The sequence below is a fragment of the Megascapheus bottae genome, chromosome 2 (genome assembly GCF_031878675.1).
Source record: "Megascapheus bottae isolate mThoBot1 chromosome 2, mThoBot2.hap1, whole genome shotgun sequence".
NCBI lineage: Eukaryota > Metazoa > Chordata > Mammalia > Rodentia > Geomyidae > Megascapheus > Megascapheus bottae.
The window spans coordinates 142,689-169,587 of NC_143510.1; the positions used below are offsets into that span (position 1 = coordinate 142,689).

At 41.4% G+C, this 26,899-nt stretch overlaps 1 protein-coding gene across 3 annotated transcripts in view; it reads right to left on the reverse strand.

Moving 5' to 3' along the window:
* Positions 1–440: 440 nt before the first annotated feature.
* Positions 441–26,899, reverse strand: part of Tm7sf3 (transmembrane 7 superfamily member 3) — a 32,696-nt gene continuing 6,237 nt past the window's right edge. Inside the window, exons 1-12 of one of the 3 annotated variants that reach the window (XM_090318974.1) lie at positions 25,561–25,644; positions 23,325–23,479; positions 19,695–19,845; positions 18,548–18,668; positions 17,805–17,976; positions 16,941–17,118; positions 12,266–12,352; positions 10,126–10,206; positions 8,645–8,797; positions 6,584–6,681; positions 5,308–5,470; positions 442–994 (exon numbers count right to left, since the gene is read on the reverse strand). In XM_090318974.1, the coding sequence (XP_090175100.1) occupies positions 732–994; positions 5,308–5,470; positions 6,584–6,681; positions 8,645–8,797; positions 10,126–10,206; positions 12,266–12,352; positions 16,941–17,118; positions 17,805–17,976; positions 18,548–18,668; positions 19,695–19,845; positions 23,325–23,479; positions 25,561–25,579 (1,641 nt within the window). In that variant the 5' untranslated portion in view covers positions 25,580–25,644 and the 3' untranslated portion in view covers positions 442–731. Of the gene's footprint in view, positions 995–5,307; positions 5,471–6,583; positions 6,682–8,644; positions 8,798–10,125; positions 10,207–12,265; positions 12,353–16,940; positions 17,119–17,804; positions 17,977–18,547; positions 18,669–19,694; positions 19,846–23,324; positions 23,480–25,560; positions 25,645–26,899 lie in introns of those variants that run through there. The other 2 variants (XM_090318965.1, XM_090318957.1) reach the window with 2 other exon arrangements.

Consider the following 26,899-nt stretch of genomic DNA (forward strand, 5'->3'; position numbering starts at 1 on the left):
AGGCGAGAATTGGACCCCTAAATCTCCAGAGGTAAGAAGTCAGTGTAATAGTTAAACAACCCCCAGTTCAGAAAAGAACTATTAAAGAAAGAAGAACAAGAAGATGAGGAGGAAGAGGAGAAGGAAAAGAAGAGAAGCAGCAGCAGCAGCAGAAGCCAGATGCTGCTGGCTCTCAGCTATAATCCTAGTAACTCAGGAGGTTTGAAGCCTGCCCACGCAGGAAAGTCTTATCTCCAAACAACCAGCAAAACCAAGCACCAGAGGTGTAGCTCAACTGGTAAAATGTCAGCCTTGAGCAAAAAAAAGCAAACCAAAATGCAAGGCTCTGAGTCCAGTACCAGAACCAAAAGTAAACGTATGGGCCTGGAGCCTGGCAGGGTGGGGAGAGTGCTTGCCTAGCATGAACAATAACAAAGTGTGTATACATTCACACATATCCCTGGGTTTTTCAGAAAATTACTTTATTTTTTTAGTATTAGCCATTTCATCAAGTATTTTGATTGTTATTTATGACAGAAGGAAATTTTGTAAGTATCTGAAAAATGGCATTTTTTTTGGTCATCTTTCTCATTCTCTCATTTAGACCCCCATGACACCCTAGTGTACCCTCACTGTATGAGTAAGGTCACTATGGAATCATACGCAGCCTGATTCCTGCATTGGACTTCAGAGGAGAAAAGGCTGGAGCATCAAAACGACAGGTGTGGCAGGCTGAGCAGATGTAGTACCACCTACAGCAGCAGAGGCGTCCTCTCTCCAGATGGCTGTTGCTGTTGGAAGAACTCTTTGATCTGGGTTAACTGGCCCCAAAGTCTGTTTCTCAGTGGAGGGATGTGGTGGCTGGGGTCCAGAATGTTTGTTACTCTGCGTTCTCTCTCTTGCTTCCACAGCTTGTAAGGGTGAGGAGGGAAAAATGGCTGCCCTCTTTCTCTTCGAATCTGTAATGTAATTCCACTGACAGCCAGCATACCCCATACTGCCAGGACAACAAAATCTAAGGAAAAAAAAGAAAAAAGAAAAAAACAAGAGGAACACCTTAAATTCTAAAACTTAACATGTTTCTAAATCTAAAACATTCTAAATTCTAAATTCTTCATGGAATAAATCTGTGTCTTCCTGTCTAATATCAGATTTCCCAAGAAATCTAGTGTGCTTACAAACCAAAAGATGAGTTACAGAAGCAACAGACTTATTTATGAATTGGACATTTTTAGCCAGGCCAAGTGTCTCACACTCATAATTCTCGGTGCTTGGGAGACTAAAGATCAAGGTTCAAAGCCAGCCCAAACAAGAAAAGAAGGAGAAGTAGAAGGAGAAGGAGAAGGAGAAGAAGAAGAAGAAGAAGAAGAAGAAGAAGAGGAGGAGGAGGAGGAGGAGGAGGAGGAGGAGGAGGAGAAGGAAGAGGAGGAAGAGGAGGAGGAGGAGGTGGTGGAGGAGGAGGTGATGGTGGAGGAGGAGGAGGAGGAAGAAGAAGAAAAAGAAAGAAAGAAAGAAAGAAAGAAAGAAAGAAAGAAAGAAAGAAAGAAAGAAAGAAAGAAAGAGGGGGCCGGGAGTTTGGCCTAGTGGTTAAAGTGCTTGCCTAGCATGCATGAAGACCCGGGTTCAATTCCTCGGTACCACATACATAGAAAAAAAGCTGGAAGTGGTGCTGAGGCTCAAGTGGTAGAGCTCTAGCCTTGAGAAAATCCAGGGACAGTGCTCAGGCCCTGAGCTCAAGCCCAGGACTGGCAAAAAAAAAAAAAAGAAAGAAAGATAGATGGGGGGGTGGGGGGGAGGGTAATGGGTACCAAGACATGTGAAAGGGTATCAATGTATGTGAATTAATGCACCTTCTATCTGGCAAATTATCATGTAACCCTTTTATTAATTACAATTAAAAAATATGAATTATAAAAAAAGAAAGAAAGAAAGAAAGAAAGAAAGAAAGAAAGAAAAGAAAGAAGTCTCTGCAAGTGGAGCTGTGGCTCAAAATAGTAGAACACCAGCCTTGAGCAAAAGAGCTCAGGGACAGTGCCCAGATTCTGAGTCAAGCCCCATGAGGAAAAATAAATTATCAAAAAAATCTCTGAGACTCTAATCTCCAATTAATCAGCAAAAAGCTAGAAGTGAAGCTGTGGCTCAAATGTTAGAGAGCCACCTTTGAATGACAAAGCTAAGCAAGAGCATGAGGTCCTGAGTTCAACCCCCTAGTACCAACGCAAGACTTGCTTTTAATAATGCCTAATAATCATAATTGTGCTTATTCAACCTAGCCTCAACTCTGAAATATTAGTTGCCACATTGTAAAATTTCTGAAATCATATTTTACAAGCTTTGGAAGGTTTAATGCAATTTTTTTCCCGCAAAAAGTTAATAGAAGCCAGGCACCAGCGACTCACACACCTGTAATCCCAGCTACTCAGAATGCTGAGGTATGAGGATCAGGGTTCAAAGCCAGCCTTGGCAGGAAAGACTCTTATCTCTATGAAACCAGCTAAAAGCTACAAGTGGGGGCTGGGAAGGTGGCTTACTGGTAGAGTGCTTGCCTCTCATGTATGTAGCCCTGGGTTTGATTCCTCAGTACCACATACACAGAAAAAGCCAAAGTAGAGCTGTGGCTCAAGTGATAGAGTGCTAGCTCTGAGAAAAAGGAGCTTAGGGACAGAGCCCAGGCCCTGAGTTCAAGCCCCAGGACTGGCAAAAGAAAAACAAACAAACAAAAAAACTGCATGTGGACCTGTGACTCAGGTGGTACAGTATCAGTCTTAAGAGAAAAAAACAAAACAAAACTAAGAGACAGAGCCTCGGTCCTGAGTTTGAACCCCAGTAGTAGCATACATATGCATGGGCACACAAGTGCATACACACGTACAGGTACACCCATACACACACCCATTCACACGTGTACACACACACACACGTATACATTGGAGGTAAATCTGGGACAGAGTCCAAAGTTCAAGCCCAATGACCCACAAAAAATTAAAAATAAAATAAAAATAAAGTTTCTTTTTTTGTTTGCTTTGTTGTCATGGGGCTTGGACTCTGGGCTTGGACGTGGTCCCTGAGCTCTTCAGTTCAAGGCTACAGCCCTACCCCTTGAGCCACAGCCCCACTTCTGGTTTTCTAGTGGTTAATTGGAGATAAAGAGTCTCATGGACTTTAGTGCCTGGGCTGGCTTTGAACCATGATTCTCAGCTCTCAGACTCCTGAGTAGCTAGGATTACAGGTGTGAGCCACTGTACCCAGCCAAAAAAAAAAAGTTTTAAATGTAAAATATTAAAAAGAACAAAAAAAGGAGTACTGTGATTCAAGTGGTTGACCTCTAGCCCTGAGCACATAGAAGCTCAGAGACAGTACCCAGGTTCTAAGTTCAAACCCCAGGACTAGAAAAAAAAAAAAGTAAAAAGTAATCCTATCAGACACTAGTGACTCCTTTTGGTAATCCTGTTGGTAACTCCCAAAGCTGAGATCTGAGGGTCATGATTCTAAGCCAGCCTGGGCAAGTAAGTCCATGAGACTTTTATGTCCAATTAACTAGCAAAAAAATAAAGAAAAAGAAAAAGAAAAAAAGACAGAGGTGGATGTGTGCCTCGAGTGGCAGAGCGAGGTGCTGGTGGCTCATACCTGTCATTCTAGCTACCTCAGGAGGAGGAGATCTGAGGATCACAGGTTGAAGCCAGACTAGGCAGGAAAGTTTGTAAGATTTATCTCCAATTAACCAGCAAAAAACTGAAAGTGGAGCTGTGGCTCAAGCAGTAGAGTACTAGCCTTGAGCATAAAGCCTCAAGGACCATACTAGGCCTTGAGTTCAAGCTCCAGAACTAGCTGAAAATACTAGGCAGGCACTCTACCACTAGACCAAACTCCCGGCCCCAGAAATACTTTTTTTTTAAAGTGAAAGTATGAGACAAGTTCCAGGACTGACACACTTACACACACACACACACACACACACACACACACGCGTAATCCTACCTTGGAAATATTTAATTGAAAAAGTATTTCTGGTAATATTTATTAATTGTACTATGGGCAAATATGGATATAATGTACTTTGATCAAATTCTCTCCTCTATCGAAAATCTTGTCCCATGTCCCTTTATATTAGATGGATTTCATTTCTATTCTCATATATGCATATAAAGTAATTCAATAATATTACCCCATTCTCTCCCACTCACTGGTTAAAATGAATTCTTTTTGTGCCAGTTCTAGAACTTGGACTCAAGACCTATCCTTTAGCTTTTTCTAGTTCAAGGATGAGCTCTACCACTTGAGCCACAGCTCTACTTCTAGACTTTAGGTGATTTACTGGAAATAAGAGTCTCAGGAACTTTCCTTCCAGGCTGCCTTCAAGTTGTGATCCTCAGATCTCAACCTCCTGAGTAGATAGGCCCGAGACGTCAGCACTAAGCTAATGCCAAGTTTTAACATTTACCTTTGTTCATTTTCATTTGACTAAGGGTTCGTTTATATCTATCTCTTAATGTTATATTATTATACATAGAATACTTTTAGTACACATCAACCAAAAAACCATATATGAGCTTAAGTACATGATTGTATACTGTGATTCTGAGATCATGGCTGCTCGAAAATACATATACAAACCTATCTCACATATGTATTGCAACAATGACAGTAGAAAGGAAAATGTCATGCTTATATCCAGTTCTTTTATTTTTTTGCCAGTCCTGGGCTTAGGCTCAGGGCCTGAGCACTATCCTTGGGTTTCCACTCAAGGCTAGAGCTCTACCACTTGAGCCACAGCACCATTCTATGAATGTGGTACTGAAGAATCGAACCCAGGTCTTTGTGCATGCTAGGCAAGCACTCTACCAAACTCTTGACCCCTCTTTCTTTTTTTTTCTTTGTCAATGCTGGGGCCTGAACTCAGGGCCTGGGCAATGTCCCTGAGCTCTTTTGCCCTCCATCATTTCACCTCAGCTACAGTGCCATTTCCATTTTTCTGGTGGTTAACTGGAGATAAGCATCTCAGGGGGCTGGGAGCAGTGGCTCATGCCTGCAATCAAAGCTACTCAGGAGGCTGAGATCTGAGGGTCAAGGTTCAAAGCCAGCCCTGGCACAAAAGAACCTAAGACTCTTATCTCCAATTGACCTCTAGAAAACAGGAAATGGGGCTTGGCTCAAGGGTAGGGCAGTAGCTTTGAGCTGAAGAGCTCAGGGACAGCGCCCAGGCTGAGTTCAAGTCCCATGACCCACCAAAAAAAAAAAAAGGAAAGAAAGAAAGAAAGCCCAAGGACAGTGCTGAGGCCCTGCGTTCAAGCCCCAGGACTGGTTAAAAAAAATACAAAAGAGTCCTACCATTAGTTTGAAAAGGCACATTTGTGAAAGCCTTATTGAAATTCACATTGAGTGCTCTCCTGAGGACATTCGAGGTAATGCTAGAAAGGCTTGTGAACATGAAGCTGCCAATGGCCAGAACCACAGAGTAGGAGCCAATGATTCCACAGGTCAGGATATTCAGCTGCAGAAGACAGAAAGAGGAAGGCATTAATGCTCCCTAGAAGAACACACCTCTCACAACTAGTTCCCATCACAAAGAATCACTTCTCCCTCACTCATGAAAAGATAAAGATTATCTCAAAATATAAGAAAATATAAACTCCTTTGACTTTTTTTTGCCAGTCCTGGGCCTGAACATTGTCCTTGGGTCTTCTCAAGGCTTCCAGCTTTTTCTATGTATGTGGTAGCGAGAAATTGAACCCGGGTCTTCATGCATGCTAGGCAAGTACTCTACCAGTAGGCCAAACTCTCGGCCCCCACCCCTGACTTTCATAGTAGAGTCTTATAATAAAATGAATCAAAATAACATCCATGCACCACAAAACCCTTTTCCAGTACAATGTCAATCTCAGAACATCTACTGCCTAGGCCAGATGCAGCCCAGGAGGCTGCGATCTGAAGACTGAGCTTCAAAGCCAGCCCAAGCAGACAAATCCAATAAACTCTTACCTCCAATTAACCAGCAAAAAGCCCAAAGTGGATTTATTTCCCAAGTGGCAGAATGCCAGCTTTGAGGGAAAGAAGTTAAGGGACAGCACTCAGGCACTAAATTCATGTCCCAGTACCAGTACCAAAAAAAAAAAAAAAAAAAAGTCTCTTGCCTAAGCCTGGTACTGGTAGTTCATGCTTATAATCCTAGCTACTCAGCGAGGCAGGAAAGGGCATAAGCCTTGTATCTCCAATTAACTAGCAAAAACCTAGAAGTATGCTGGGTACAGATGGCTCATGCCTATAATCCTGGCTAATCTGGAAGCTGAGATCTAAGGATCATGGTTCAAAATCAGCCTAGGCAGAAGCATCTGTGAGACTCTTATCTCCAATTAACTGCCAAAAGAACAGGAAGTGGAGCTGTGGCTCCTGTGGTAGAGTGATAGCTGTAAGCAAAAAAGCTAAGGGACAGCACCTTGTCTCTGAGTTCAAACGCCAGAACTGAAGAAAAAAAGTCAGAAGTAAAGGTATGACACAAGTGGTAGATTGCCAACATTGAGCAAAAAATCAAGTAAGAGTGCAAGGTCCTGAGTTCAAGCCCCACTACCAAAAGAGAGGGTAAATCTAAGTTTTATAAAACACTTACTATTCTTAGGCAGCCCATGAAAACTACTGGAATAAGGATGGTTATACAAGAGAAAGTCACCCAAAACACACCATCGTCACGAAAAATGTTTAGGTTTCCTGAAAAAGAAAAGTTTTAGTAGACAAGAGGTTCCCCAAGTTACATTTCTGAACACACGACACACTGAAGGTTTAATGTAACAACCCAGTAATACGCTAGCAACAGGAATTCAACTCTTATGTAACTGGATGTTCTCCACTCATATCAATACATTCCTGCAGGTATCTGTGATCTTCAGCTCTCATTCTCCTGAGTAGCTCATGGTTCAAAGACAGCCCTGGCAGCAAAGTCTCTGAGAGACTCTTGTCTCTAATTAACCAGCAATAGCCAGAAGTAAAGATATAGCTCAAGTGGTAGAGTACCAGCCTGGAGCCAAAAAAGTAAAAGCAAAGCAAGAGTAAAAGGTTCTGATTCAAGTCCTGGTACCAGAAGGAAAAAAAAGTATCCTGTCACCTTTTGAAGACTGTGTTTGGGGTGAGGGGGAAAGTCCAGCAGGTAAATGCTCTACATTTAGTAGCAGCAGAATTTAGAAGTCTGTAAGACTAACAGGTCTTCCATTCTCCAGCTCTGGGACACTGGGCCTCAGTTTCCATAAACTGGGAAGGTTGAACTGTATCATCTCTAAGCTCTAAACTACTGCCTTGTGCCTCTAAATTTCTTATTTTCTGTTTGTACTGGGGTATGTACCTACAGTGGAAAAATATTCAAAACCTAAGCCAGGAATACAAGATAAGCAGCAAAATTCTTTTTTTTGTCTTTCCTTTTTTGGTGCCAGTACTATGACTTAAACTCAGGGCCTGGGTGCTATCTTTTATCTCTTTCTGCTCAAGGATAGTACTCTACCACTTGAGGCACACATGCACTTCTGGACTTTTTAGTGGTTCATTAAAGGTAAAGAGTCTCAAAGATTTTTCTGCCCAGGCTGGCTTTGAACCAAGATCCTCAGATCTCAGTCTCCAGAGTAGCTGGGATTATAGGCATGAGTTACTAGTAAAGGTTGAAAAATCCTAATAGAATACCATCACCTGTGTCCTGCCAATCCCTTTGCACATGAAGAAATCAGAGACATGAGATAACTGCTCCTACCTAACTGTTCTGCTGCCAGATTGGAGTACAGCACCAATATGAAGGTAATGCTTCTTTATAAATTAAATTAAAAAAGAAAAGCCATCTACACTGATGAGTAGCTATAATCCCAGCTACTCTGAGGTTCCGTCTACAAGCATACATTCAAGGCCAACCTGGGCAATTTATCAAGATAATCAAAATAAAAATATAAAAATGGGCTAGGGAAAATGGGCTGCAGCTCAAGGGGTAGGGTAGTAGCCTTGAACTGAAGAGCTCAGGGACAATGCCCAGGCCTAGAGTTCAAGCCCCATAACCAACAAAAATAAAATAAAATAAAAATGGGCTAGAGATGTAACTTAGCAATAAAGCTCTTAACTAGCATGCTCAAGTCTCTTGGTTTAATCTCCATTAGTACAAAAAGAAAAAAATGCCTTCCAATGAATCTAGGGACTAAAGAATGGTTATGGGCCAGGCATAGTGGTACATGTCTGTAATCCCAGCTACTCAGAAAAAAGAAATCATAGAACTGGGCTTCAAACTAGCCTGAACAAAATAAGGGATCCTACCTCAACAAATAAGGCAGTGTGTTACACACACCTGTAATCCCAGCTACTACAGAATTAGAAGTAGGAAGATTATGGTTCAAGGCCTGCAAAGGCAAAAGCCTAAAACCCTATTTAAAAAAAAAAAAAAGGCAAAGCATACTGAAACACAAAGGGCTATGGTATGACCCAATGGACACACAGCATTTGCCTAATAAGTGTGAAGCCTTGAATGGCAACCCCAGTACTACCGGGCATTGGTGACTTTTGATTGGCTCCCTCATTCAAGGCTGGCATTGTCACCGAGTCACACCTTCTCTTTTGATTTTTTTGCTGGTTCATCCTCAAGTCTCAGTCTAAGCCTTTCAAACAATGAATTAGCCCCACAGAACATCAATTACATATATCCTACCCAGTGGAGTGAAGAAAGTTATGCATGAGGCGAGGAACCCCAGCACCAGCCCAACACAAAGCATACAGAACATGAGGAGTCCAAATCTCCACCAGGTAGCCACCAAGAGAATTCCTCCAATGCTTCCAGCTAAAGCTGTTAATACCAGGAGAACTGTACAAAGAAAAAAAAAATATATATATATATACACATACACCTATACATACACACACACACAGAGCCAGCTATAGCCACACAACATCACAACAGAGCCAACCCAGCCTTCCCAGCAGGAAGCCAGTATGCAACAGCTATCTCTAAGGAAGGACCTGAAGGCTTCTGACCAGAGAACTAATCCTAGTTAACACTGTATCTGAACTGATCAAGACAGACTAGGTTTGTCAATATGTTGGCCCAAGACAGAAAAGAATGATAAGCATTCTATTAAATGACATGGACCTGGAGAAAGGGGTGTTTGTTTTAAGATAAAGACATTTCAGCCTGGCTTGGTGTCTCACGTCTGTAATCCTAGCTATTCAGGAGGCTGAGATCTGAGGATCCCGTTTCAAAGCCAGCCCAGGCACTAAAGAACATGAGACTCCTATCTCCAATTAATCTCTAGAAAACGGGAAGTGGCACTGTGGCTCCAGGGATAGGATTATAGCCCTGAGCTGAAGAGCTCAGGGACAGCGCCCAGGCCCACAGTTCATACAACAAAAATAATAATAAGGCATTCTTGGGACTGGAAGTTTGGCCTAGTGGTAGAGTGCTTGCCTAGCATGTACGAACACCCGGATTTGATTCTTTGGTACCACATACATAAACCGGAAGTGGTGCCGTGGCTCAAGAGCTAGGGCTCTAGCCTTGAGAAAGCCCAAGGATAGTGCTGAGACCCTGAGTTCAAGCTCCAGGACTAGCAAAAACAAAACGGGGGCGGGGCAGGAGTTTGGCCTACTGGTAGAGTGCTTGCCTAGCATGCATGAAGACCTGGGTTTATTATTCCTCTGTACCACATACATAGAAAAAGCCAAATGGAGTAGTGTGGCTCATGTGGTAGAGCTCTAGCCTTGAGAAAACCCAAGGCCAGTGCTCAGGCCTTGAGCTCAAGCCAGGACTGCCTGCCACCCCACCAAAAAAAGACATTTTTGACCAAGGCTGGTGGTGTGCATGCTTATAACACTAGCTACTCAGGAGGCTGAGATTTGAGAATCACAATTCAAAGTCAGCCTAGACTGAAATATCCAATGAAGCAGCAAAAAGCCAAAAGTAAAAATGTGGCTCTAGTGGTAGAGTGTTAGCCTTGAGTGAAAAAGGCAGGTTAAAGCTTGAGGTTCTGAATTCAAATCCCAGTACCAGCACTTAAGTACTTTAGGAAAGGGGAGATCCCCTGTTTCACATATAATGTGATATCCCACACAATAAGGGTCTAACTGCAAAAGGAAAGGTAAATTGCAAATATGGCTATTTCCTCTTTCAACACACAATTAGTTATTTTCACTTACCATCATATTTCATAGATGTCAGTCTTGCAACGAGGATGTAAAAGAAGAATCCCAGGAAGATAAAACCTATAAAGAACAATTCTAGTAACAAACAAATACCAAACAAATAAACAAAAAAGATGTGATTAGATATACTTCTTACCATGCAATTTAAATATCTAATCTATAAATGGATGCTTAAGCTCTAGAATTTTTTCAGATTGGCATTTTAAGAAGGAAAATAATTATCTAAGAAGAAAATCAAAATTTAGAAGTCATTGGAAATAAATATATAACTAAATAATAGTATATTAAAAAACTGTTCATTTGGGGCTGGGAGTTTGGCCTAGTGGTAGAGTGCTTGTCTAGCATGCACTCACTGAGGGTTCGATTCCTTGGTACCACATACATAGAAAAAGATGGAGATTGTGCCGGGGCTCAAGTGGTAGAGCTCTAGTCTTAAGGAAGCCCAAGGACAACACTCAGGCCCTGAGTTCAAGCCCCAGGACTGGCAAAAAAAAAACCTGTTAATTTACAGAACACACTTTCATGAATGCATGTCAATTTCTCTCTCTTTCTTTCTCTCTCTCTCTCTCTCTCTCTCTCTCTCTCTCTCTCTCTCTCTCTCTCTCTCTCTCTCTCCCTCCCTCCCTCCCCCCTCCTCTCTCTCTCTTTTGGTCAGTCGTGGGGCTTGAACTCTGGGTCTGGGCTCTGTCCCTGAGCTCATCAGCTTAAGGCTAGTGCTCTATCACTTGAGCCATTCCGATTTTCTAGTGGCTATAGTGGCTAATTGGAGATAAGAGTCTCCTGAACTTTCATGCCTTGGCTGGCTTTGAACTGTGATACTAAGATCTCAGCCTCCTGAGTAGCTATGATTATAGGCATGAGCCACTAGAGACTGTTAAGTCTTTCTTTGTAGTGTTTTGTTTTGTTTGGTCCAAGTATTAAGGCTTGAACTCAGGGCCTGATATGTCCCCTTAGGTTTTTCTCTCAAGGTTAGCCCTCTACTACTTGAATCATACTTCTACTTCCAGGTTTTCATAATTACAGGTAAGAGTCCCACAGAAGCTGGGCACTGGTGGTTCATATCTGTAATCATAGTGAGTCGGGAAGCTGAGATTTGAGAGTCATAGTTCAAAGCCAGTCTATGCAAGAAAATCTGAAAGACTCATCTCCAATTAACCATAAGAAAACTAAAAGTGGAGCTGTAGCCCAAAGTGGTAGAGCACCAACCTTGGGCAAAAGAACTAGGGACAGGGCCAAAGCCCTGCATTCAAACCTAATGGCTGTCCTGCCAGGCCTGGCTAGCAATGAAATTTCTCATTAAAAATTTACTTTAGGGTCAGGAGTGTAGCCTAATGGTAGAGTGCTTACCTAACACTGATTCCTTGGTACTACATACACAGAAAAAGCCGGATGTGGTGCTATGGCTCAAGTGGCAGAGCTTTGACAGGTTTCCAAAGACAGTGCTCAGACCTTGAGTATAAGCCCCAGGACTGGCCAACAACTACAAAAAGATTTACTGTATATATAAAGGAAATAAACAGTACTCCATAACTCAATTATCAATTAATCAAGAAAAAGCACTACACCTGTAATTCTAGCTACTCAGAGAAAATAAATTCAAGAGACTCTTTTTCTTTCCTTCTTTTTTTTTTTTTTTTTTTGTAAGTTATGGAACTTCAACTCTGGGCCTGGGCATTGTTCCTAAGCTCTTGGGCTCAAGGCTACCACCCTAACCCTTGAGCCACAGCACCACATAGGGTTTTCTGGTGGTTAATTAGAGATAAGAGTTTCATGGACATTTTTCTTAGTGCCTGGAAGGCTTTAAACCATGATATTCAGATCTTAGCCTCCTGAGTAGGTAGGATTACAGGTGTGAGCCACCATGCCTGGCCTCAAGAGATTCTTATCTCCAGTTAACCAACAAAAAGCAGGAAGTGATATGTATATCAAGTGGTAGAGCACCAGGCTTAATAGAAAAAGATATCTGCACCAAAAAATGAATAAAAATATATAAATAAATCACTACTTCATAGAAAGACTAAACCTAGCCACAAATCTAGGAAATCCTTAGGCAGAAGTAAGCACTCACTACCCAATAAGCCACAAAATAAAAATTCCATATATATATAACTGTCATTTACACAAGATGAGATACCTGTTTTCCAGAATCTGTGTCCAAAGAAACAAACAAAGAGACCAAGCAGAGCAGACAGACTGAAGAACACTTTGGTCGAAACTCTTCCTAAAAGCAAGCACAACTTAATAATTTGTACAAAAAAATCTGATACTCTGTTATTAACTTAATAAAGTCTCATGGAAAACACAATGTGTGCTGGTGATTTATAGCAAACATGCAATTTATCCTAAAAATATACTTGTACCCCTAATGAATTAATGCAGGCAATTAATATGAATAGTTACTTTTATTGGGGTTTTTTTTTGGGGGGGGGATTGGTCCTGGGGCTTGAACTCTGGCCCTGGGCACTGTCCCTGAGCATTTCAACTTAAGGCTAGTGCTCTACCACTTGAGCCACAGCACCACTTCCGAACTTTTGTACCCAGACTGGCTTTGAACCATGATCCTCTCAAATCTCAGCTAGGATTATAGATGTGAGCCCACCAGTGCTGGGCCCCTTTGTTGTTTTTAATTATCTCTAAGTGGTTAGGCAAAAGGGTTTCAATTCAAAATGTCAGTTTGTGACTACAATGAATCTTGATCAATGTCATCCCTTTAATTGTCCTGTTCCATCTCTCCCACCCCACCTGTCCCTTCAAGTTACCTGGCTCCATTTTCTCACATGTACATTGACTACTATTATTGCATTCACACACTTTCCTCTCTCCACTCATCTGTTCCCCTCCCCTGACCTCATCACCATCTGATAAAACATGTTCCAGCTTCCCGGTATTCATGTTGTTAAATCATAAGCTTCCCTGTGTGTATGATACTTCAGTCAATTTGTTTGCGAATATATGTATATGGCTATTTATGTACATATGGTTATAGTTAAGATCTAACTTCCATGAGAAAACATCCGCCCCATTCTCTGAGCATGATATACATCACTTAATGTAAGTTTTTTCATGAGCCATCAATTTCTCTAAAAATAACATATTATTCTTCCTGATGTAAGTAAAATTCATATATATTGTTAAAGTTTACTGAAAGGAAACTCCACACAGTTCAGAAGAGGGTTTACTGTGTGAGGGAAGAGAGCAGACCTCCTGTAGCCCAAGATGGAGTCAGGAGGAGCAAAAGCGCTTATGGAGAGAAGTGAGAGATCATATAGGAGAAGGGATGTGGCCACAGAGGAAGTGGATGTGATCTCAGAGGATGGGGAAATACCTCAGACTGGGGGATCTCCTACTGTCCGCAGGCATGCCAGTTGCCAGGGTGCAGGGGGAGGGAGCCATTCCAGGCAGACTTAACATATATACCATACAATGTCTTTATCCACTCATCCCCAATGGCTATTTTTTTTTTTTTGGTTGGTTGTGGGACTTGACTCTGGGTTTGGGCACTGACCTTGAGCTCTTCTGCTCAAGGCAACAGTGCTACTTCAGTTTTCTAGTGGCTAATTGGATATAAGAGTCTCACAGACTTTAGCGCTCAGACTGGCTTTGAACCATGATCCTCAGATCTCAGCCTCCTGAGTAGCTAGGATTATAGGTGTGAGCTACTGTGCTTGGCAGCCAATGACTAATTTTATAAAAATGAAATATCAGCCAAGTGCTGGATAGTTGAGATCTAAGGATCTCAGTTCAAAGCCAATCTGGAAAAGAAAGTCCCTAAGACACTAATTAACAAACAGCAATATCCAGTTCCTGAGTTCAAGTCCCTCAACAGAAATAGTGCACTCACACATACAGACAGAAAAATAGACACACACACATACACACACTAAGAAAATACAAATTAATGGGCCACAAGTTTGGCCTAGTGGTAGAGTGCTTGCTTAGCATGTATGAAGACCCAGGTTCAATTTCCCAGTATCACATACATAGAAAAGGCCGGAAGTGGTGCTATAGCTCAAGTGGTAGAGCTCTAGTCCAGAGAAAGCCCAAGGACAGTGCTGAGGCCCTAAGTCCAAGGCCTAGGACTTCCAAAAAAAAATAAAAAAGAAAAAGAAAATACAAATTAATAACAGTGGTATATTATTCCCCTGGGCATTATTAATAACAGGGGTATATTTGGTGGAGGCAAGTAAAGTTTGCCATCCTAATGCTGGTAATTTACACCTGTACTCCTACCTACTCAGAAGGTTAAAATTTGATGATCACAGTTCAAAGCCAGCCCAGTAATAAAGTCTATGAGACTCATATCCAAGTAAATGCTAGATAACTATAAGTGGAGCTATAGCTCATAGTGGTAGAGTGCTAGCCCTGAATTCAAATCTAACAAGTGAAAAAAAAAAAAAAAAGGACCATGTTTGTCTAAAGGAGTTTTGTTGGTTCAAAAATAAACTACAGGGCCCGGGAGTTTGGCCTAGTGGTTAAAGTGCTTGCCTAGCATGCATGAAGACCCGGGTTCGATTCCTTGGTACCACATACATAGAAAAAAAGCCAGAAGTGGTGCTGAGGCTCAAGTGGTAGAGCTCTAGCCTTGAGAAAGTCCAAGGACAGTGCTCAGACCCTGAGCTCAAGCCCAGGACTGGCAAAAAAAAAAAAAAAAAACTACAAAAAAAAAATTGGGTGAAGGGGGTCCTCAATTAAAAGAACTAGGAGCATAGCCTAGTGGCAGAGTGCCCTGGGGTAGGGCGGTAGCCTGGAGCTGAAGAGCTCAGGGACAGCACCCAGGCCCAGAGTCCAAGCCCCATAACCACAAAAAAACAAGCCAGCGGTGGCTCATGCCAGTAATCCTAGCTACTCAGGAGGCTGAGATCTAAGGATCAAGGTTCAAAGCAAGCCCAGGCACAAAAGGACCTGAGACTCTTATCTCTTCTTCTCTCCAATGAACCTCTAGAAAAGGGGAAGTGGGGCTTGGCTCCAGGGTAGGGTGGTAACCTTGAGCTAAAGAGCTCAGGGACAGCGGGCTGGAGTTCAAGCCCCATGACCCACAAAAAAAAAAAAAAAAGACAAAGGAAGGCCTAGTGGTAGAGTGCTTGCCTAGCATGCACAAAGCCCTGGGTTCAATTCCTTGGTCCTTGGTATTACATACACAGAAAAGGCCAGAAGTGGTGCTATGGCTCAAGTGGTAGAGTGCTAGCCTTGAGAAAGCTGAAGGGCTGAAGGACAATGCCCAGTCCCAGAGTTCAAGCCCCAGGATTGGCCAAAACAAAAAAGACAATGGAGTGACTGAAATAAGAACACAGGAGATAGCTCCAACATAGTTTCACTAAAGGTTATGATACATGAGGCTTTAAAATGAAAAAGCAATGTGGAAACCAGGCACTGGTGATATCCCAGCTATTCAAGAGGCAGAGATCTGAGGAACTTGGTTTGAAGCCAGCCCAGGCAGGAAAGTCTAGGGACTTTACTTCTGACACTAAGCCACATTCCCAGCCCTCTCTGAGATTATTTCCAATTAGCTGGCAAAAAGCCAGAAGTGAGGCTGGGAATGTGGCTCAGTGGTAGAGTGCTTGCCTAGCATGCATGAAGCCCCAGGTTCATTTCCTCAGTACCACATACACAGAAAAAGCCAGAAGTGGTGCTGTGCCTCAAGTGGTAGAACACTAGCCTCGGGCAAAAAGAAGCCTAGGCCCTGAGTTTAAGCCCCATGACTACCTTGAGCAAAAAAGTTACAAGACAGCATCCAGGTTCTAAGGGCAAACCTAAGTACCACCACACACAAAAAAGTTCCCCAAAAGACTCAAAGTAAAAATGAGTTACTTCATGATGAGGGAAAATGGTAACATCACTACCTAATAATCAGTTGTCACCACTGAATTGACACCCTATGAGGATATATTCTCCCTTAATTAGAACTTTTGTTTTGCTTTGTTTTTGCCAGTCCTGGGGCTTGAATTTAGCCTGGGCATTGCCCTGAGCTTTCTTTTGTGCAAGGCTGGTGCTCTATCATGTCACTTGTGGCATTTTCTGAGCAGTCTATTAGAGATGAATTTCACAAACTTTCCTGCTCAAGCTGGCTTCAAACTTCAATCCTCAGATCTCAGCCTCCTGAGTAGCTAGAATTACAGGCTCACATAATCTCCCTTTCCTACTATGTTTTTCTTCTTGTACCTTATCTCGTCTATATGATCTCTTCCAAGTCAATGTAATAGTACACAGCACAGGTCTTTTGATTGTATTATTCACACTTATTTTCCAGGGCCTTGAACAGAAAATGGAACACTGGAAACTCATAAGACATTTGCTGGGCAGGGAGTGTGGCCTAGAAATGAAACTGTGGCTCAAGTGGTAGAGGACTAGCTGCAAGTAACAAAGCCAGTCTTGAATAGAAAGGCAAAGGGACAGGTCTGAAATAGGGCTTTATGGTGCCTGCCTAGCATGCATGAAACCCTAGGTTTGATTCCTCAGTACCACATTAAACAGAAAAAGCTGTAAGTGGGTCTATGGCTCAGGTGGTAGAGTGCCAGACTTGAGCAAAAGAAGCTCAGGGATAGTGCCCAGGCCCTGAGTTCAAGCCCCAGAACTGGTCAAAAAAAAAATGGGGGGAAGGAAGGGGAGAACACAAGAAAAGAAAAGCTAAGGGACAGCAACCAGGCTTTGAGTTCAAGCCCCAAGACAAAAACAAATGGGGTGGAGTGGGGCGCTAGATAAAACCATATTTGAACATTCTTACGATCGATCTGTACTAGTGGAAAGTGATCTGCAAAGCCAAAAAAGTTTCGTTTGTTTTTTTTTATCAAAATTTAAATCCATATACTCACCTAGGGAAGCACAACCACCCTCTACTGCCTGGAAGTTACAAGCATACGTGTGAACAGGAACATAAGCAGCAGAAGTGTTTAAGGAGGGATCCCAGACAATGACATTGTATATGACTCCCTGGCCAGGGGCAGAAGAAAAGGAAACCTCTGTCTTATCATTAGCGGTGAGGGTAGTCACCTAAAGTCAAAAATAATACACAATTAGTGGTTAGATTTTTCTTTTTTGCTTTTCTTTTTTTGTGTGTGTGGGTCATGGGGCTTGAATTCAGCCTGGGCACTGTCCCTGAGCTCTACAACTCAAGCTACCACCCACCCATGGACCTGGGCATTGTCCCAGAGCTCTTCAGCTCAAGGCTACTATCCTACCCTTGAGCCAAGCCCCATTTCCCATTTTCTAAAGGTTAATTGGGGATAGAGTCTCAGGTCCTTTTGAGTCTGGGTTGGCTTTGAACCTTGATCCTCAGATCTCAGCCTCCCGAGTAGCTAGGATTACAGGTGTGAGCCACCGCCTAGCTCCTTCCTTTTCTTTCCTTTCTTTCTTCCTTTCTTCCTTTCTTTCTTCCTTTCTTTCTTCCTTTCTTTCTTTCTTTTCTGGTACTGATACTGAGGCTGAAACTCAGGACCTAGACATTGTCTCTTGACTCTTTCATCCAAAGCTGGTGCTCTATTACTTAAATAGCAGCTCCATTTCCAGCTTTTTTCTAGTTAATTGGAAATAAGAGTCTTAAGAACTGTCCTGCCTGGACTGGCTTTGAACTTCAACCCTCGCATTCCAGATTTGGCAGCTGCTAATATTGCAGGGGATGAACTATACTCTTACAAAGAGGTCCCAGATTAGTAACACAAACACTGAGAATCACTTACCTTGACAGCACTGGCCCGCACCTGGGGCACCTGAGCCATCCTCTGCAGATGCTGGAGCAGTGTACCCTCAGTGAGGTCATTTTCAGGCAGGAAATACTGATACACATCATACTGTAACCTCCACCGGAAGTCCTGACCCTCCTCCGTGTCACACGGTGGAGGAGTTACACCTCTAAAGTCAACCAAGAAAACTGAGCATCAACCTCCTTGATGAAAACACCATCTACAAAAAAGTACCAGAAGCTCTAATTTCAGGAGATCTGAGGGGATTGAGGACTGGACTTTGAACTCTGGGCCTCTAGCTCTTGCTTAGCTTTTTCCACTCAAAGCTGATGTTCTATCATGCCTCTACTTTTGGCTTTCTGCTGGTTAATCAGCGATAAGAGTCTCACAGACTTTCCTGCCTGGGCTAGCTGTGATCCTAGGATTTCTAGCCAGGATTTCAGGCATGAGCTGCCAATGTCCTCTATTGCTTTCTATATTTAAAAGGTGCTTTATGGGGCCAGGAATGTGGTCTAGTGGTAGAGTTCTTGCCTAGCATGCATGAAGCCGTGGGTTTGAACAAAGGTGGGGTAATAGTAAATACAAATCACAGCTAAACATTGATAATGAAGGGTACATCTGGAAATTTCACACAAAAATCAAAACTTCTAGTTTTACTATAAAATATTATGAATTTGAGAGCTTAGTAAATAGTCATGAGTGTTATTAAATAGCTTTGGAAGATCAGGGAATCATTATACCTTGCAAAGCCAACACTGGCTGGAGCAAATTTGATGGTCATTTCAAAGAAATTATACTCCAAGTAAATGTTGGGGTCAATATCTAAGTCAAACTCCAAATTACAGCCTCCAGGGATAGGATCTAGAGGAAAAACAAGTTACTTTAGAATGTTTTGTGTGTGTATGATGGTACTAGGGTTTCAACTCAGGGCCTGGGCAGCTGGCACTGTGTCCCTTGTGCCACAGCTGCACTCTGGGCTTTTTGTTGTTAATTGGCCATAACAATCTTACACACATTTTCTTGCCCAGGCTGTCTTTGAATCATGACCCTTAGATCTCAGCCTCCTGAGTAGTTGGAATTGACACCTGACTACATCTTCAGATCTCTAAGCTTACTGCTTCCTCTCCCAAAAGTTGAGAGCAACTTTTAGAACTGTGTCTTGACTTTCTGTTACTGTTTTAACAATGGCTGCTGACTTAGTTTATGAGTGAATGTATGTGTTTTTCAAGCCAGGCACCGGCAGCTCCTGCCTGTAATCCTAGCTACTCAGGAGGCTGGGATCTGAGGATCACAGTGAGAAGGTAGCTTGTGAAGAAAGTTCCTGAGACTCTTACCTCCAGTTAACCAACAGAAAACCATAAGTGAGTTGTAGTTAAAATGATAGAGTGCTATCTTCAAGGGAAAAAAGCCCAGAGTCAGTGCCAAGGCCCTGAGGTTAAGCCCCTGGACCAGAAACAAAACAAACAAATATTTTTCTAGCTACTTACGTCTTGCTACGTTTCTGGCTTCCTCGTCTGGCAACTAGTTCTGATTAAAGAAATGACATTTATGCTATTTATAATAAGCCAGTTGCTGGTGGCTCACACCTGTAATCCTAGCTACTCAGGAGACTGAGGTCTGAGGATCGTGGTTCAAAGTGAACTCAGGCAGAAAAGTCCCTGTGAGAATGTTATCTCCAATTAACCACAAGAAAAACAAATGAAGCTGGGCTCAAAGTAGTACCCACAGCACTGGTCTTCAACAAAAGAGTTCAGGGACAGCTCCCAGGCCCTGAGTTCAAGCCCTACAACCAGAAAAAAAAAAGGTGTGCATGTGTGTATGTGTAATAAACAATCCTAATAGAAAATTGTCCCTTAAACAGAACCCACAGATTAGCAGAAAGGTTACCTCCTTCTGAGTAGGAGAGGGGGATGGCTATGTTATGGACAGGTTTCTCTTCTAGAGTCTCCAAGTACCATGTGCACACAGTCTGCTCTGGTCTAAGAATGAAAACCAGGCCTCTGTCACTTCCTGTCCCTGAGGTATTGGGAAGAATAGTCTGCAAATAGAAAGAGAAGTCATCATCAATAGGTGTTAAGCAACAAAGTGCATTCCCTACTCATCTTCGGAAGACAAGGAAACAAAAAGTCAGGTGCCGAAGGCTCATGCCTGTAATTCTAGCTACACAGGAAGCTGAAATCTGAGAACCAAAATTCCAAGACAGCTTGGGCAAGAAAGTGTAGGACTCTTATCTAGAATTAACCAGAAAAATAGCTAGAAGTGAAGGTATGCCTAAGGAGTAGAACATCAGCCTTGAGTCATAAAGCTAAAGGGAGGAGGAGGAAGAGGGTGAGGAGGAGGAGGAGGAAGAAGAAGAGGAGGAGGAGGAGGAGGAAGAAGAAGAGGGGGAGACAAAATAATCATCCTCAGGAAGAATTATTTTCCTGTATGTCTCTATTCTACACAATACCTGGAGAATGCTTTATAAAACATCATTGTGGGGGCGAGGTTAAAACAAAACAAAACATCAATGTCTTGGTCAAATTTGGGCTATTATAACAAAATACCATAGACTGATTTATGAACAATAGTGTGTGTGTGTGTGTGTGTGTGTGTGTGTGAGAGAGAGAGAGAGAGAGAGAGAGAGAGAGAGAGAGAGAGAGAGAGAGAGAGAGAGAGAGAGAGGGAGAGGGAGAGAAAGAGAGAGAGAGAAAGAGAGAGACAGAGACAGAGACAGAGAGACAGAGAGAGAGAATCCTCAAGGCTAGTATTCTATCACATGATCCACATGTCCATTTCTGGATTTTGTTCCGTAATTGGAGATAAAGAGTCTCCTGGACTTTCCCACCTAAGCTGCCTTTGAACTGAGATTCCATTATCTCAGCCTTCCAAGTAGTTAGGAATACAGGTATGAGTCACTAGCAACTGGTAACAATTACTACCTTTTTTTTTCACCTACTGTGACGGATCTTTCTCCCCAAAATCCTGGGGCTTGAACTCTGAGCCTGGGCGCTGTCCCTAAGCTCTTCAGTTCAAGGCTACCTCCCTATCCCTTTAGCCACTTCCAGTTTTCTAGTGGTTAGTTGGAGATAAGAGTCTCAAGGACTTTCATACCCAGGCTGGCTTTAAACCCTGATCCTCAGATCTCAGCCTCCTGAGTAGACAGAATTACAGGCGTGAGCCACAGGCGCCTGGCCAAAGACAGGATTCTTAACTAGGGATAAGATGTCCCACTGAGTTTCCAAATGTTCCTGTAAGACTTTAGAGTATATTTCGCATGGGTGAGGTCATAAGCATTTGTGTGTAATATGTATATAATGTTATACATGTTATACAAAATATATAGTAGTGTATAATATATATGACATGCAATAAAAACACTATTGCAAACATGGTACCAAACTAGATGAGTTGAATGCTATAATTTCTTTGTTTGAACAAGAGACTCCAAAGAAATAAGTTGATCAGTGAATTTTAGTAAACCATTATATAATTAATATTATATCCAGTATTATGTTATATTGTATATATATGCTAAATTGTACTATTATATGCTACATGTAACATAGTATCCATTATATACTAGTATGTTATATGTTGTATACTAAATATCTTGCTATCCTTAATATATACTATACACATTGTATGCATAACACATTATACAGGAGTATTTATTATATTAACATACATATAATGTATTATATATGATTCAATACATTACCTAGTATATATTTATTACATTGACATAATATGTTATATAACATATTTATATAATCTTATATATGATATGTATTATATTTATGCCTAGGAAAAAATATCTGCACTTCAGCAGTCTCTGGCTTTAAGAACCACTAGCCTTGGGGCTGGGAGTTTAGCCTAGTGGTAGAGTGCTTGGCTAGCATGCACAAAGACCCGGGTTCGAGTCCTCAGTACCACATGCATAGAAAAGCTGAAGTAGTGCTGTGGCTCAAGTGGTAGAGTGCTAGCCTTGAGGAAGAAGCCCAAGGACAGTGCACAGGCCCTGAGTTCAAGCTCCAGGACTGGAAAATAAAAAGTATACATTCTAGCATGTTCTAGAATGTATATATTCCTTATATACATATAAATATATTCGAAATATATGTAAGTATATAATACTCACTTTTACAAATATATATTATAGAATATTCTAAGACAGTCTTAGAACATTTTTTAAATTTTTTCTGCTGTTATAAAATATAACTCCCTCTGGATTATAGTTACATAAGTCAAGTAAAGAGTGCCTTTCTTTCTTTCTTTCTTTCTTTCTTTCTTTCTTTCTTTCGTTAATTGGAGTAAATAAGAGTCTCAAGATCTTTAGTGGCTGGCTTTGAACTGTGATCATCAGATCTCAGCCTCCTGAGTAGCTAGGATTACAGGTGTGAGCCACCACGCCCAGCTACATTTCTTTTTGAACACTCTCCCAGTTTTTCACTCCCATTCCCAACCATTAGTTGTACAGTTCATTTTCAACAGTGTCTAGTGAGTACTACAGCTACATTTGTTTACCCTTCGCCCCTCCATTTCTGTGCACCCTTGCCCTTCCAAAGATAGATAAACAGACAAAAATAAAACTAAACAGCAATAAAGAGTTCTTCTTGATAAATATTTTATACGCTCAGATGCTCATTGGCATTGTGACTTCCTGTTTCTCTCCTAAAAGTATCCTCCTTTGGTTTTAGTGTGTGAATGCCTAGAGTCCTGTTTAATTTATCGTGTTCCAGGATATTTTAGGTCTAGAGTCTGCAAGAGAGAAAACATGTGCCATTTGTCTCTCTGAGATTGGCTTACCTTACTTACCATCTGTCTGGTCCATCCATTTCCCTGCAAATGACATAATATTCTTTCTAATGGTTGTATAAAATACCATTGTGTATAGGTACCACATTTTTTGGACACACTGTAGGGCACCTGGGCCGTTTCCATAGCTTGTGAGTAGGACAGCAATGAACATGAATGTGCAAGTGACAATGCTCATGATGTTCTGAATAAATGCCCAAAACAAATTTAAATTTTTAAAGAAATCCTTTCGTTCTAGTGAAACTCATTCATTAGTTAAAGAAGCCAGTTAGTCTAAATAGAGACAGTTTTGTAAAAGGTTACCATAAATGGCAGGTCCTTTTTTATTGTTCTTTTGTGCCAGGAGTGAGACTTGAGCTCAAAGCCCTCACGCTCTTGCTCAAGGCTGATGCTACCCTATGGGAGCCACACCCTCACTCTGATCCTTAGCTGCACTGGCTGAGTGTTTTAAACTTGCCATGGCTGAGGGAGAAGTCTCTCTACCACAACTCAGCTCTCCAGGCTGAGCCAGATGTTGCCAAACTGCAGAAAGACCTGAGGGCCCACACCAGGTCAATCACTTCTCCTACAGCTCTTTCTTGATTGAAAAAGAAACAAAAATAAAACACAAATAATTTAATTTAAGACACTAAGTTAAAACCATAAAAAGACATCTAATTCTAATGCTTATAAGGTAAATACAAACACAGGGATTTTAGTGAGATTATTTTCTGTACTTACCTTAGAAAAGGAAAGAGTTGTATTCTGATATTGTGAGTGTATTTGGAAGAGAAGAAAAGTCACATTGATTGAAATATGACGCAAAATGGCCTCCTTGGGAAAAAGCCTGTCGAGCTCAAAGTAACTAAATTTCCCCACAGAAAATTCAAGAAAACCTACAATGATAAAAAAAAAAAAAACCTTTCATTACACTACCATACTTCTGCTAGGACAGTATATATCAGATAATATATACCTCATATTGCCAGGTATAGTAGGTGTGGTGGCTCACACCTGTAATCCTAGCTACTCAGGAGGCTGAGATCTGAGGATCATGGTTCAAAGACAGCCTGGGAGACTCTTATCTCCAATTAATCATTAAGAAAATAGGAAGTGGGGCTGTGGCTCAAGGGGTAGGGCAGTAGCCTTGAGCTGAAGAGCTAAGGGACAACGCCCAGGCCCAGAGTTCAAGCCCCATGACCCCCCCCAAAAAAAGCATATATATATATGTACCACATACTATATCAAACATAGTACAATGGAAAACCTTTCATTATAGTATTATAATGGTATTACATTAGTACATTGTACTGAGATGAAATGACATGTTAATATGTCATATAGTACATTACCATATAACAATTATAATACCAATATGTAGAAATCACATTTATAAACATATTAGAATACTAATTTAATACTCAGCCAGGGACTGGTGCCTCATCTCTGTAATTCTAGCTACTACTATAAAGCCAGCCTGAGCAAAAAGTCAGCGAATCTTATCTACAATTAATCAACAAAAAGCCAAAAGTGCAGGTATGGCTCAAGTGTTAGAGCAGTAGCTTTGAGTGAAAAATCTAAGGGACAAGTGCCTAGGCCCTGAATTCAAGCCCAAGTACCAGCATAAATTAATTTTTTAATATTTTTTATTGTAATTAGTAAAAGGGTTACATGATATTTGCCAGATAGAAGGTGTATTAATTCACATACATTGATACCCTTTCACATGTCTTGATACCCATTAACCTCCCCCCCACCTCCCCCACCCGTCTTGGTTTTCCCCCCTTCCCTATCAAATTTCAAATAACCAAATACAAATAAATTCAATATATCAGATAACAAAGTGAGATACTGTAACAATATGAGATAACCAAGGGACAGCAAAGGAGATGAGAGACAACATAGTACATTAAGGACAACAATCATTCATTATATGGCTTTTGTTTCAATATCCTGGAGGTCCTTTCAATTAGCTTCATACTATATGGCCTTATGTATCAAGATTTTGCTCTATTGCAGATCTCTGCTAGTAGAGCCCAAGGTTTCTACTGATTATGACGAATGAGGGAAACCATTGAGCCTAAGTTCTTTTGAGTCTGGCTTACTTCACTTAATATGATTTTTTCTAAATCTTTCCATTTCCTAACAAATGGGGCAATGTCGTTCTTTCTGACAGCAGCATAGAATTCCATTGTGTACAAATACCACAACTTGTTGATCCACTCATCAACTGAGGGACATCTAGGTTGGTTCCATATCTTTGCTATGGTGAATAGTGCTGCAATAAACATTGTTGTGCTAGTGGATTTAGTATGCCCTTGTTTCTGGATGGTTGGGTAAATGCCAAGTAGTGGAATTGCTGGGTCATAGGGGAGTTCTATGTTTAGCCTTATGAGGCACTGCCATACTGCTTTCCATAGTGGTTGAACAAGTTTGCACTCCCACCAACAGTGTAGTAGTGATCCCTCCTGGCCACATCCCCTCCAGCATCTGTTATTATTCATTTTCCTGATCCTGGCCATTCTAACTGGAGTGAGGTGGAATCTTAGAGTTGTTTTGATTTGCATTTCTTTTATGACCAGAGATGTTGAGCATTTCTTCATGTGTCTATAGGCCATTCTTCAGAGAAGACTCTCTTTAAGTCTTTGGCCCATTTTTTAATGGGATGGTTATTACTTTGGAGATTAGTTTTGGAGTGATTCAATTTTTTGAGTTGTTGATATATTTTAGATATAAGGCCTTTGTCTGTTGTTTGGTTGGTGAAGATCTTCTCCCACTCTGTAGGCTTCCTAATTAATTTACTAGCTATGTCCTTTGCCATACAAAACCTCCGCAGTTTAATGCAGTCCCACTTATCCAGCCTTTCTCTGATTTGTTGTGATTCTTGGTCCTTATTAAGAAAGTTTCGACCTATGCCAAGGAGGCCTAGTGTATCTCCTATTCCTTCCTGTAAAGTTTTCAGTGTGTCAGCTTTTACCTCCAGGTCTTTGATCCATTTGGAGTTAATTCTAGTGCAAGGTGACAAAGAAGGATCCAACTTTAGTTTTCTGCAGGTGCTTAACCAGTTCTGCCAGCACAACTTGTTGAAGTGGCTGTCTTTCTTCCATTCTACTTTTTTGGCTCCCTTGTCAAAGATTAGATGGCCACAGGTCTGTGGTTTAGTAGAACTGGGTCCTCAGTTCTATTCCATTGGTCTTCAGGCTTGTTCTTGTGCCAGTACCAAGCTGTTTTGAGAATTATAGCTCTGTAATAGAGTCTAAAGTTTGGAATTGAAATTCCTCTGGCGCTGTTCTTTCTGCTAAGAAGTGTTTTTGCTATACGGGGTCTTTTATTATTCCATATGAAATTTTGAATTGCCTCTTCTAATAAATTAATTTTTTTAAAGATTTATATTCAAGCTGGGCATAGTGGCTCATGCCTGTAATCTTAGCTACTCAGAAGGCTGAGATCTGAGGATCAAGGTTCAAAGCCAGCTGGGGCACAAAAGGACCTGAGACTCTTATCTCCAGTTAAACTCTAGAAAACAGGAAGTGGGGCTTGGCTCAAGAGTAGAGCAGTAGCCTGAGCTAAAGAGCTCAGGGACAGCACCCAGACCAGGGGTAGGGTGGTAGCCTTGAGTTGAAGAGCTCAGGGACTGCGCCCAGGCTGAGTTCAAGCCCCATGACCCACTAAAAAAGAAAAAAAGAAGATTTATATTTAAAGAACACATTCTTATGTACCAGCTCCCAAGAAAACCATTTTTCAACTGTTTTTTTCCTCTAAATTCAAATACTCCATAACAATAAAAAATAAAAGTCAAGGCTGGTGGCTCAACCTTGTAATCCTAACTATACAGGAGGCCGATACCTGAGGACTGCGGTTCACAGCCACCCTGGGTAGCCAACTCCAGGATAACAGTTCAGGATCTCACATCTGTGCATGCTCTAATTCCTTATGTAAAACAGGGTAGTGGTTAGTAAAATACTTATGCATTTTTCCTAGATACTTTAAATGATTTTTATATATGTCACTAATATAGTATATAATATTTAACATATATGATAATGTGTCATATCATATATGATCATATATAACATATATAGCTATACAGAGGTATATACCTACATATAGAGAGAAGACTACATGAAGTTTATATACCCATAAAACCACCACCTAGCTACACTGCATTCTAACATCCTGGTGATGGTGATGCCAGACCAGAAAAGTCTCTAAGACTCAATTAACTGGGGAGGGAAATGGGGACCAAGACATATGAAAGGGTATCAATGTATGTGAATTAATGCACCTTCTATCTAGCAAATATCATGTAACCCTTC